Source organism: Mytilus galloprovincialis, chromosome 12 (assembly GCF_965363235.1).
Source record: "Mytilus galloprovincialis chromosome 12, xbMytGall1.hap1.1, whole genome shotgun sequence".
Taxonomy (NCBI): domain Eukaryota; kingdom Metazoa; phylum Mollusca; class Bivalvia; order Mytilida; family Mytilidae; genus Mytilus; species Mytilus galloprovincialis.
The window spans coordinates 22,980,579-22,993,922 of record NC_134849.1 but is presented as its reverse complement, the minus strand read 5'-3'; the positions used below and the strand labels follow the sequence as shown (position 1 = coordinate 22,993,922).

Here is a 13,344-nt window from a genome sequence, read left to right as displayed (position 1 = left end):
TTTTCTCATTTAAAGAATATCATTTAAGTTACACAGGCGCTGTTCCTTATTAATCTAGATCAACCCAATACACATTAGAAATTTGTTTTTGTCTAATTATCTTTTTCTTCAAATTTATTTATCATATATTGAGTTTCAAAAGTTGATTTTTAACTGCTGAAAATATGATTTTTGTGAGGTCATGTTAAGTCCCAGGAAATTGTGAGAATGCAGGATTTTTCACGATTAACACCAAGCAAGCAACTATTAATATTGTCTATCTTGTCTGTTTTATGATGTAGTTTTGCATAACACTATTTTTATCACTGGCAGGATATTTAAACCATAGATTTTACACAGATTTGAAAATCAACTTTTTTATAAATATTTAAAAAAAAAATATATTTAAAAATGTATTTACAAATGTGTGTTCATGCTTTTGATTAATATTACAAAGTTATAAACTATTTATTTATGAACATCTTTTATTTTTGATTGTACTGTATTTTTATTAATGCTTGATATTGTGATAAAATTATTTTAAATTACTATTAAGCGTTTTTATTCTGTACTAATCACATCAATGAACAGTTTTATTCAGTGCCGACTAAATAGCAAATTTGTTATTTTGCCGGTGCCGGTCAAATAGCAAATTTGCTATTTTGCCGGTGCCGGTCAAATAGCCACTGCCATAATTATAAGTTCAAGAAAAGGGGGAATGAGGAACAACACAAACATAACGGTAAAGTTTTGGTGAAGCTCAAGGAAGCTAACAGTGAACTAAATCAGGAACATCTCACAAAGGACAATATCGAATCGGCCAAGGACAAGATAACTGAAGGTTTAAAGATTAATGAGCATATAGAGTCAGCTGTTTTGGAGAGTGGAGTTACAACAGACAGTCGTTTATATTAGCTATATTCTAAGATGTGCAAGTTACTGCTAGGAAGCAGAAGTGACAATACTATTAAACGCATTTAGACATTGGGAACAGTATATAACTAAGCTAGGTTTTGCTGGCTGCTTTGCCAGCCCAACCTATTTATATCGCACTTTATTTTACTCATTTGCTTGATCAAGGATCGCCTTTTCACCCTATTGACAACGCTAAGTACGGGATTAAATGGGCACACGAGTTTAATGGTTTGGCCGATCCTACAGAAAACTCTTTTGTTTCATCCATACAGGAAGCTGCAAAACGTACGGCTTACAAAACTGTTACTAAAAAAGAACCGGTTACTACTGATATGTTGATACAACTTTGTGAAAAATATTCAGATTCAGAAGATTTGTTGATTGTAAGGGATTTAACTATGACTTTATTAGGGTTTGCAGGTTTTCTAAGATATGACGAATTAAGCTCTTTACTTTTTAGCAATGTTAAATTTATAAAGATGACTTTCTTGTTTTATATTTAAACAAAGCAAGACTGACCAGTATAGCCAAGGAAATGAAGTGTTGATTTCCAAAGGTTTTTCAGTGGCTTGTCCTTTTAATGTGTATTTGAAATATGTTCGGTTAGCAGGCTTTGTTGAGGGGTCAGAAATGTTTTTGTTCAGACCTGTTTGTAGATTAGGGAATACTTGTAAATTAATTTACAAAAATAAAAAGCTTAGTTACACGTCAGCTAGAGAGAACATTATTTCTAGACTTAAATCAGTCTCTGGTATAATTTAAATTTAGGTTTACATTCTCTTCGTTCTGGTGGGGCAACCGCAGCCGCAAATCATGTTGCTAACTAAAGTGGATGTTTAGAAAGACACGGGAGATGGAAAACTGAGAAAAGTAAAGATAGTTATATTGTGGACTCCATTGAAAAGAGGCTTAAAGTGTCACAAACACCTGATCCCGCGCCCGTTCTTTGTGTTTTTCTATCGAGCATGACGGGCTGTCGGCAAACTAAGATTATGTTTGCGTTGTTTATATTTGCCACGAGTATGTAGTTAATACATGTACTTGTGTTTTCCCGCGTTTCGTTTATTATAGCGGGAGAATTTTATATATTGACGGGTACGGGTCGTATGAATATATAATAGGGTCACACATAGTGACTAATGGGTATACTTTCTTGTAGTAAAGCATAGGTGTCACTTTCTAGCTGTCGTGCAACGAGTGAACACTCAACTTTCATTTTTGATGTACATGTATATACGTTGATATTTTTAATGCAATCAATTTACCAATACACACATGTTTAAGGTGTAGGTCAGAGCACCTGGTCCTGGAGACGAGATTCCGCACTTGGCATCCACTGACACAGGTTTCTAGAGAATTTTGGTCGATTATATCGTTTTATCTCTAGTTGTTCCTGGCCGGCCCTGACCGTCTATGAAGGGGTGCATTTAGTCGGAAGTTAGGTTTGGTGTATTTAGGATAATACGTACATTGGAATTGTATGATATTTTAATATGCATTGTAATTGTAATAATGATGATAATAATATTTGTAAATATTTATAATACAGATCTGGCGTCCATCGAGCATGACGGGCTGTCGGCAAATTAAGATTATGTTTGCGTTGTTTATATTTGCCACGAGTATGTAGTTAATACTGTGTTAATTTTGTCATTTGATTTAATTATTGGGAAACTTCCCCTTTTATAAAAAGGTCTCATATCATGCAGGCGGAGAAGCAACACGATGAAATGTACATTACTTGTTCATGTTGTTGAAATTCGCAATTGATGGTGAACGAATTTGTTTGAAAATGAACTAAATTATCAACAATAAGCATAAAACATAATGATTTATAGTTGGCAGACCAAAAATATTAACAAGTGAAATATATTTTTTATATAAATTGCAAAGGAAATAAGTTTAAGTCGTTGTTTACATTGAAAACAAGAACAGGTTGAATAGGTCGTATGAATAATTAATTATAATTTCGGCAATTTCTATTTAAATATTCGTGAGGAAAAGTGATATCATGTCAGTGACTGTATATGACATAGAAATATACGGTCAACGCATTTTGACTGCTCAAATAGAACGATTGCAGTATAAATTTTAATACGAAATCTTCAAACGTATAATTAAGTTTTCTTTTAAACAATTATACAAAGCGTGCATTTTAAAATGAAATTACTTACTTTAATAAGAAGTCTTTAAAAATGTCTTTTAAAAACAAAATCTGTTTTAAATAATTGTTCATTTAAAAAATGATACTAATTTTCTTTTCTTAAATAGCCTGGGAAGTCCTTAAAAAATATCTTTTTAATTTTCAGAATTGAATGCTTCTTTTTGTTACTTCATTGGGGTGTAAAAGCGTTAACCGAAGTACATTTTGTATTTCCGCGCTTCATTTTAAAAATGTGCGCATGGCCAACGCTTTAACAACCCTATGACGTTACAAAAAGAAGCATTCAATACTTATAATTACATTTTTTTTAGCTGGCGATCATGAAAACACGAATTTTATCATTTTTTGTTTTATTTACCTGTGCACTTTATTGTGGGACCACGTGTTTGATAAGTTTTATTGTGTAATGCAATTGCTTAAGAAATAACACGTGATGTGCAGTTAGCCAATCATAATAACGTATTATAATGAAACATACATCTAATGTAATTATTAAAATATAATATATGTCATATATAAATCAAGCGTCCACAACCCATATACAACTTATCTTTTACACACTATGACTTAAAGATTATCGAGCTTAGATGACCTTACACCTTAGACGGAGAGTTCCTTGGCACTCATATCACATCTTCTTATTTCTATTGTTTTTTTCTTCAAGACGAAATTGTTGCACCCCTACATTTAACCAGAAAATAGTAAAACGTTACATGTCTCTGATTGAACCTTTTGGTCCCACTAGAAAATAGGTAATATAACTCGACATAGTAATCACACTCATATAGGCCCAGGGGCGGATCCAGCCATTTAAAAAAGGGGGGGGGGGTTCCCAACCCAGAGTAAAAGGGGGGGGGGGGTTCCAGCTATATGCTCCCATTCAAATGCATTAATCGGCCAAAAAAAAGGGGGTTCCAACCCCCCCCCCCCCCTGGATCCGCCAATGTAGGCCACACCTATGTTTAGGAAAATACAAATATTAGATATGTTTAAAGACATTTATTTAAAGGTATATATTGGCCCGAATGTTGCAAAACATCTTTGGACTCTTTTTTTTAATTCAGTAATAAACATAGTTGATATACGTATTCAACATTTTAAAGAACATTTTACTCTTAAATATAACCACAATAAACATATTTCTCGTATCAAACATAAACTAAAAGAACTAGCCAAGGAATTTGTTTTTGTCCCGGCCGATAAAGCTGCTAATAATATTATTATTGTTTGACGTAAATTTTACATTGAGGTTCTACAAAAAGAAATTACCAATTCACCAACATTCCAACTGACTCCATTTTCAGAAAACGACATCTGTAACAAACATAAACTTTTAGCTACCGCTTTACAAGCAGAACCAAAAACAATGAAAGTCCCAACTATGTATTGGCTTCCGAAACTACACAAAACACCTTACAAATATAGATTTATTTCGTCTTCAAGCCATTGTTCCACTACTAAATTATCTATTCTTCTTACTAGTACACTTGGTACAATCAAAAACCTGATAATAAATTGTTCAAATAAAGCCTTCGAAAATAGTGGAATTAATTACTTTTGGAGTGTCAAAAACTCGTTGGAAGTACTTGATAAATTGCATTCTTATATTGGTGATTTTGAATCTGTTCAAAGTTTTGATTTTTCTACCCTATATACCACATTGCCTCACATTCTCATTAAAAATTAACACACCTAATTAAATGGGCATTTAAAAAGTCAGAATGTGAATATACATGTATATGTTCAAACTCTTTTAGGTCATTTTTTAGTAGCAATAAACAAAAAAAAAACTATGTCAATTGGACATGCTTTGATACTATATCTGCTCTTGAATTTTCACTAGATAACATTTTTGTTCGCTTTGGAGATTCCGTATATCGTCAAGTTATCGGAATTCCAATGGGGACTAACTGTGCACCACTTATTGCGGACCTGTTTTTGTATTGCTATGAGTTACAATTTATGACAAAAATCAGCAAAGACCCATCGAAACAACATCTGATACACAAATTTAATAATACTTTTAGATATTTGGATGATATTTTAGCTCTCAATAATGACGACTTCAGTATGTATACTAAAGAAATTTATCCTGTTGAACTTACTTTAAATAAAGCTAATACTAACAATGACCACTGCCCTTTCCTCGATCTTGATATATATATCATAAACGGAAAGCTTAATACTAAAATTTATGATAAAAGAGATGATTTCTCATTTCCTATCGTTAATTATCCATTTTTATATGGTGACGTTCCCTTGTCACCATCTTACGGAGTTTATATATCTCAACTTGTACGATTCGCTCGTGTATGTAACAATGTTTTAGATTTTAACGAGAGAAATTTATGTATTACTGAAAAATTATTACACCAGGGTTTTCGATATCACAAACTATGTTTAGGAAAATACAAATATTAGATATGTTTAAAGACATTTATTTAAAGGTATATATTGGCCCGAATGTTGCAAAACATCTTTGGACTCTTTTTTTTAATTCAGTAATAAACATAGTTGATATACGTATTCAACATTTTAAAGAACATTTTACTCTTAAATATAACCACAATAAACATATTTCTCGTATCAAACATAAACTAAAAGAACTAGCCAAGGAATTTGTTTTTGTCCCGGCCGATAAAGCTGCTAATAATATTATTATTGTTTGACGTAAATTTTACATTGAGGTTCTACAAAAAGAAATTACCAATTCACCAACATTCCAACTGACTCCATTTTCAGAAAACGACATCTGTAACAAACATAAACTTTTAGCTACCGCTTTACAAGCAGAACCAAAAACAATGAAAGTCCCAACTATGTATTGGCTTCCGAAACTACACAAAACACCTTACAAATATAGATTTATTTCGTCTTCAAGCCATTGTTCCACTACTAAATTATCTATTCTTCTTACTAGTACACTTGGTACAATCAAAAACCTGATAATAAATTGTTCAAATAAAGCCTTCGAAAATAGTGGAATTAATTACTTTTGGAGTGTCAAAAACTCGTTGGAAGTACTTGATAAATTGCATTCTTATATTGGTGATTTTGAATCTGTTCAAAGTTTTGATTTTTCTACCCTATATACCACATTGCCTCACATTCTCATTAAAAATTAACACACCTAATTAAATGGGCATTTAAAAAGTCAGAATGTGAATATACATGTATATGTTCAAACTCTTTTAGGTCATTTTTTAGTAGCAATAAACAAAAAAAAAACTATGTCAATTGGACATGCTTTGATACTATATCTGCTCTTGAATTTTCACTAGATAACATTTTTGTTCGCTTTGGAGATTCCGTATATCGTCAAGTTATCGGAATTCCAATGGGGACTAACTGTGCACCACTTATTGCGGACCTGTTTTTGTATTGCTATGAGTTACAATTTATGACAAAAATCAGCAAAGACCCATCGAAACAACATCTGATACACAAATTTAATAATACTTTTAGATATTTGGATGATATTTTAGCTCTCAATAATGACGACTTCAGTATGTATACTAAAGAAATTTATCCTGTTGAACTTACTTTAAATAAAGCTAATACTAACAATGACCACTGCCCTTTCCTCGATCTTGATATATATATCATAAACGGAAAGCTTAATACTAAAATTTATGATAAAAGAGATGATTTCTCATTTCCTATCGTTAATTATCCATTTTTATATGGTGACGTTCCCTTGTCACCATCTTACGGAGTTTATATATCTCAACTTGTACGATTCGCTCGTGTATGTAACAATGTTTTAGATTTTAACGAGAGAAATTTATGTATTACTGAAAAATTATTACACCAGGGTTTTCGATATCACAAACTAGTCAAAACATTTACTAAATTTCATCATCGGTATAAGGACATCATTCGTAAATATAGCTCAACATGCAGACTTCTTATACGTTTAGGTATTTCACATCCAATATTTTATGGAAATATTCTTTATAAAGCACAAAAATGTCAGTATTCACCTCAGAAGCTAACAAAACCTTTAAATAGACTTATTAAGAAGGGATATATTTACGATACTGTTGTCAGGTCATTAAAGATTGCATATTTTGGCGTTAATATTGATTCACTTATAGGGTCTTTGCATCGGAACTAAACACATATATTCTTAATAAACCAGTTGTTGGCATGACACGGGTTATGTTCTTCTCATATATGTTATGATGGTATGATACTAAACCCCTAACGGGGAGGATTGTGCCTGATATTCATATGATGAAGACATAATTTTTCAGTCAGTTTAATTGAGGTCCGGAGCTGGCATGTCAGTTAACTGCTATTAGTCTGATGTTATTTATGTATTATTGTCATTTTGTTTATTTTCTTTGGTTACATCTTCTGCCATCAGACTCGGACTTCTCTTGAACTGAATTTTAATGTGCGTGTTGTTATGCGTTTACTTTTCTGCATTGGCTAGAGGTATAGGGGGAGGGTTGAGATCTCACAAACATGTTTAACCCCACCGCATTTTTGCGCCTGTCCCAAGTCAGGAGTCTCTGGCCTATGTTAGTATTGTATCATTTTAACTTTTAGTTTCTTGTGTACAATTTGGAGTTTAGTATGGTGTTCATTATCACTGAACCAGTATATATTTGTTTAGGGGCCAGCTGAAGGACGCCTCCGGCTGCGAGAATTTCTCGTTGCATTGAAGACCTGTTGGTGACCTTCTGCTGTTGTCTGCTCTATGGTCGGGTTGTTGTCTCTTTGGCACATTCCCCATTTCCATTCTCAATTTTACTTATCCTACCTTCATGACAAATATGTTGTTGTCAATGCAGATAAAGCCCCAAACAACATCGTTGTGTGTAAAACTCATTACATTAACTGCTTGATAAACGAATTAGGTATTGACAATTCACTTGGAAACCAACCATATACACTCACGACACTTACCCAAGAGGAAATCCTGGATAATCATAGGTCTGTTCTATGTTCGTTTGGAATTTCAACCAAAGATGATGAACTGGATTTTCCATCACTATATTGGATACCTAAATTGCATAAGTGTCCTTACAAACAACGGTATATTGCTGGGTCTTCCAAGTGCTCTACGAAACCTCTTTCTAAATTATTAACATCTACTCTATCAGCAATCAAAGACGGGCTTCAAAGTTATTGTGAAACTGCCTATTCTACAGGTGGCGTGAATCAGATGTGGATACTTAAAAATTCCAAAGATCTTTTAGAGTACATATAATCTAACTCTCTTTTATCTTGTAATAGTATTTAAACATTTTACTTTTCTACACTTTATGCAAGTATTCCACATTCCAAACTAAAAGACAAATTGAAAGAGTTGGTATTGCTTTGTTTCACAAAATAGAATGGCCAAAGAAGATATAAGTATCTTGTCTTAGGAAGGGATAAATCCTACTTTGTAAAGGATCACTCTGATTCAAACAAAAAAATCTCTGAAACTGACATTATCAAGATGCTTGATTTCTTGATTGAGAACACATTTGTTACGTTCGGAGCTCGAGAACGTGTTTTTCAACAGACTATCTGCATTCCAATTGGAACGAATTGTGCCCCTCTTCTTGCCAACTTGTTTCTTTATTATTATGAGGCTGACTTCATACAGGAACTTCTAAGAATACAACAGATAAGTCGGCCTCATATCTTGACTTACATCTAGAAATTGACAATGAGGGTCGATTGAAAACAAAACATCACGACAAAAGAGATGATTTCAGCTTTCCAATTGTGAACTTTCCATTTCTAAGTAGCAACATTCCAGCAGCACCTGCATACGGTGTATCTATCTCCCAATTGATAAGATATTCCCGTGCTTGCATTTCCTATCATGATTATTTTTTGATAGAGGGTTGTTGCTCACAAGGAAGCTATTAAATCAAGAGTTCCAAATGGTGAGGTTGAAATCATCTCTTTGTAAAATTTACGGAAGCCATATCACAAGTTGGTTGACCGTTATGGAATTTCAAAACCGTTTCACAAATTATCACATATATGTGACCTACCGAATTAGACTATTTACCGGATTAGCAACACACGGGTGCCAGATGTGGAGCAGGATTTGCGGCTTACCCTTCCCGGAGCACCTGAGATCACCCCTTGTTTTTGTTGGGATTCGTTTTGTTTATTCTTAAGTTTTCTATGTTGTATCATGTGTACTACTGTTTGTCCTTTTCATTTTTAGCCATGGGCATGGCGTTGTCAGTTTATTTTCGATTTATGAGTTTGACTATCCCTCTGGTATCTTTCGTCCCTCTTTTATAAAAATCTAAGACTAGTATAATATCTTTTTATTTTGTTTCTTATTTTTGGTACCCTTGCAAATTATAAATCAAATCTTTTAGTCGATGCCCGGCGAATAATCTTCAATAAATGAAGGATTTTTAGCTAAAACTTGCACTCTGAGAACACAGGCACTTGTCTCAGAATTTTTTTTCTCGAACACAGGCACTTGTCTCAGAATTTTCTTCCCGAACACAGGCACTTGTCTTAGAATTTTTTTTCCCGAACACAGGCACTTGTCTCAGAATTTGTTTCCTTATATACCTTAATATAAGGTATATAGCCAATAGGGACAAAAAATCTGAGACAAGTGCCTGTGTCTGAGAAGTGTGCATGAAAGACTTTCCGTGTCAGGTGAAACCTGTTGGTTCTGAATATTAGTTTTAGCATTTCCGGTCAGTATTTCCCGCAACATTTCCCATGTTGTCATCTGCTAAAAACAACAATATTAACTGGATTTCATTTACAAAACAGCAGTATTCACACACATCCAGTAAGGATGAGGATATTTAAAATTTTTCATTTTTAATTAACTTCTTTTTAATAATTTCTCCGTCTGACACTTGACTTTTCCATTTTAGTATTTTTACATATAAAAAAAGTTGACGAAACCAGAGCAGAGGATTATTTTCAATTTTGTTTTTTAATGAAAGGTCCCACGATGAACTGGTTATTCAAATGTAACCAAAGCGTCATATTTAATTAGAATTCAAGAAAATTAATTTCTGCAAAGGTTAACAAAAAAAATGACGCAGAAGTTGAAGAAGCCTAGCTTTCGTAAAATAAGCTAAAAATAATGATAGGTTATGGAGCTCCTTTTCAAGATATTTGATTTATAAAATATGGCGGGAAAAGGCTGACCCGGACTTTTGCATGTACCTTATATTTGCATTGGTATTATTTGGGTCTCAAATCAAAAGAAAGAAAATCAAGAATCTGCTTAAATTTTGTCAAATGATCTTTTATGAGCTATTAAGTCTTATGTTAAAAAATAAATAGGTGTTATGAGGCAAAATATTTTACCTTGTATCGTAGGGAAAAACTCCAAGGATTCCGAACATTTGACACTTATTCCAAAACCTCACCTAAGTACATCCTTAAACAGTTATAAAGTAAATAAACAAACTAACTATTTGAGTATTTCATTTTCAAAGTATCTTCTGTATTACTTAATGCTTACCTTAGACAATGACTCTTATGTTGGCGGGATGGGTGGTACATGTCTTTATACTACCGCAAACATTATATATATTTGGTTGTACTTGTAGTTATCGTTGTCCTCGTCGTCCGTATTGTCCAAAGATTGTTGGTTTCTAGACAATAAATTTAGTCAGTGGCGGATCCAGAAATTTTCATAAGTGGGGGCCCACTGACTGACCTAAGAGGGGGGCCGCTTCTGTCACACTTCAGTGATTCCCTATATAAGCAACCAAATTTTTTCCCAAAAAAGGGGGCCCGGGCCCCCCATAAATCTGCCTCTGTTAGTATTATAAGTAAATAGAAATCCATGAAATTTAAACACACGCTGTATAACCTCAAAAGGAAGGTTTGGATTGATTTTAGGGGTTTTGGTCCCTACAGTTTAGGAATTTAATAGGGGCAAAAAAGGGGCTAAGATAAGCATTTTAGTAGTTTTCAGACAATAACTTGTGTTTAAGTGTATGAATCTCTCTGAAATTAAACCACAAGTTTCCATACCACTAAAGGATGGTTGAGATTGACTTTTGATGGTTATGGCTAAAACAAGGGCAAAAAAAGGGGAAAAACAAGGGTTTCCTGTTTACGTTAATGGATAATTAAGACAATTTTAAAGCAGTCTAAGGGAGGTAATCCAATCACATATAAACTACAATGTATTTAAATGAGTAATTATGGCTGCAAACTGCACCAAAGCAAAATATTGAACATGAATTCAAATCAATAGTTAAAGAGTAACTATATTTCAAAAGCATACAGGACTGAAAATTTATCTTCAAAATCATTGTTGTTATTTAGTTTTTATCTAATTTCTAAATGCCTTAAAATGGAAAACAAACTGATGTACCATCTTGTATAGATATTTTTGTTTGAAGAAATTTTGTAACAGATAATTTTGACACTCTCGTTCCTCCTTAACATAAAATATTAAATGGAGGATAAATGGTTAACACTAATAACACAGTTTTTTTTACAATTTGCAATGTTCAAAGTCAAAGTAGACTTTGTCTGTCTGTCCGTCCGCCAGTCAGTTTTCTAATTTTTTTTCTTCTAGATATTGATTTGATATTTGATATATATAGCTTTATCATGAAATTTACAGATATCTCGTACTGCTCGCTATGGCTCATAATGTGGCTTTGGGTCAGAATTACTTCCATCAGCATTGAAAATATAGATAAAACCACAGTATATATCAGTGATATTGTTGGCAGTATATATAGTCAAAATACAAGGTCAAAATAGTCACTACCGGAATAAACATTTATTCAGAAAAGTAGTTTGTCCAATAGCCAGTACCTGATTAAACAATTATTCAGAACAGTAGTTTGTCCAATAGCCAGTACCTGATTAAACAATTATTTAGACAAGTAGTTTGTCCAATAGCCAGTACCAGATAAAACAATAATATTCAAAAAAGTAGTCTGTCCAATAGCCAGTTAAAGTTAGTAATTATTCGAAGAGTATATGGAGTATTTGGACATGTTGGATTCACTGCACCAGTTAATACAAAATGTATGCAATATAATTAAATCATTATAATATAAGAGATAAATAGATGTTCTTCTTTAATGCAGTACAATATGAACAAATTAAGTTGGGAATGTTATCAAAAAGATAAATTGGACATAAATTTTTTTTAGAATAAGTTACCTGGGTCTTTATATCTAAACTTCCAGGCTCGGTAAACCACATCTCTGTAACAACCAGGATAAACTATTCAATTTGAAATAAGATTTCAACAGGTACAGCCAAAGTTCCAAACCAAATCTTTGTATCTATGGAAGAATTTAGTAAAGATTTTGTGTAATTTATGGTAACGAAATCACTGACTTAATAAATAAACTCATCATAGATACCAGGACTAAATTTTATATATACACCAGACGCGCGTTTCGTCTACAAAAGACTCATCAGTGACGCTCGAATCCAAAAAAGTTATAAAGAGCCAAATAAAGTAAGAAGTTGAAGAGCATTGAGATCCAAAATTCCTAAAAGTGTTGCCAAATACAGCTAAGGTAATCTATGCCTGAGGTAGAAAAGCCTTAGTATTTAAAAAAATTCAAAAATTTTGTAAACAGTTAATTTATAAATATAACAATATCAATGATAATTCATGTTAGTAATAATTTACCAGTAACAATATGGATTACTTTCAAGCTTATGCAGAATATTTTTAAACTTATCTCTTGCAGAAATGTAGTCTTAAGAACAGAAGAAAGAAAAAGTAAAACATGAAAAACAAATATATACAGAGATAGGTGTTCAACTTTGCCTAAGGAATACAATCTTTTCAAAGACAGATGTTGGTTTGACTGGTAGTAAGAAGAGTATGACATCATCACAGTTAGTAGAAAGCGAGTTACTTTGCCTGAGGCCGCAGGTGGAGGATGGTACAGCACTAAGTCAGAGAGATATAGATTTGTCTCAGAGATCAGACAGTGTTATATTGATCGAGGAGGGGATTATTAAAAAGGAACTTGGTGAGGGCTGGAATAAAACATATAAAGATCTAATACATGTTATACATAAAAATCTACGTATTGCCAATGATTTAGTGGACAAGGGGGAAAATCTTGACAAGGGGAAAAATCTTAATTGACAATAATCCCAAAATATGAAAAAAATACTCTGTCTTAGGCATGTTAGGTTATAGTTCTGTTTTGAAGGTAAGTTAATTTTTTTGTTTGTGGAAGTTTAAGGTTACACCAACTTTTAAACATGTTAAATGTTACAGAGTCAGATGTAACATAGTTATTTTGGAACTCGGTGATCTTTTGGTCCAGTATTTTTTCAACCATTTCTAGTATTGG

General features: G+C 32.9%; 1 protein-coding gene across 1 annotated transcript in view; it reads left to right on the top strand.

The window, feature by feature from the left end:
• Positions 1 to 9,728: 9,728 nt before the first annotated feature.
• Positions 9,729 to 13,344, top strand: part of LOC143055258 (uncharacterized) — a 202,300-nt gene continuing 198,684 nt past the window's right edge. The window contains exons 1-2 of the mRNA XM_076228388.1: positions 9,729 to 9,827; positions 12,727 to 13,014. Coding sequence (XP_076084503.1) covers positions 12,864 to 13,014 — 151 coding nt within the window. The 5' untranslated portion in view covers positions 9,729 to 9,827; positions 12,727 to 12,863. The remainder of the gene's footprint in view (positions 9,828 to 12,726; positions 13,015 to 13,344) is intronic.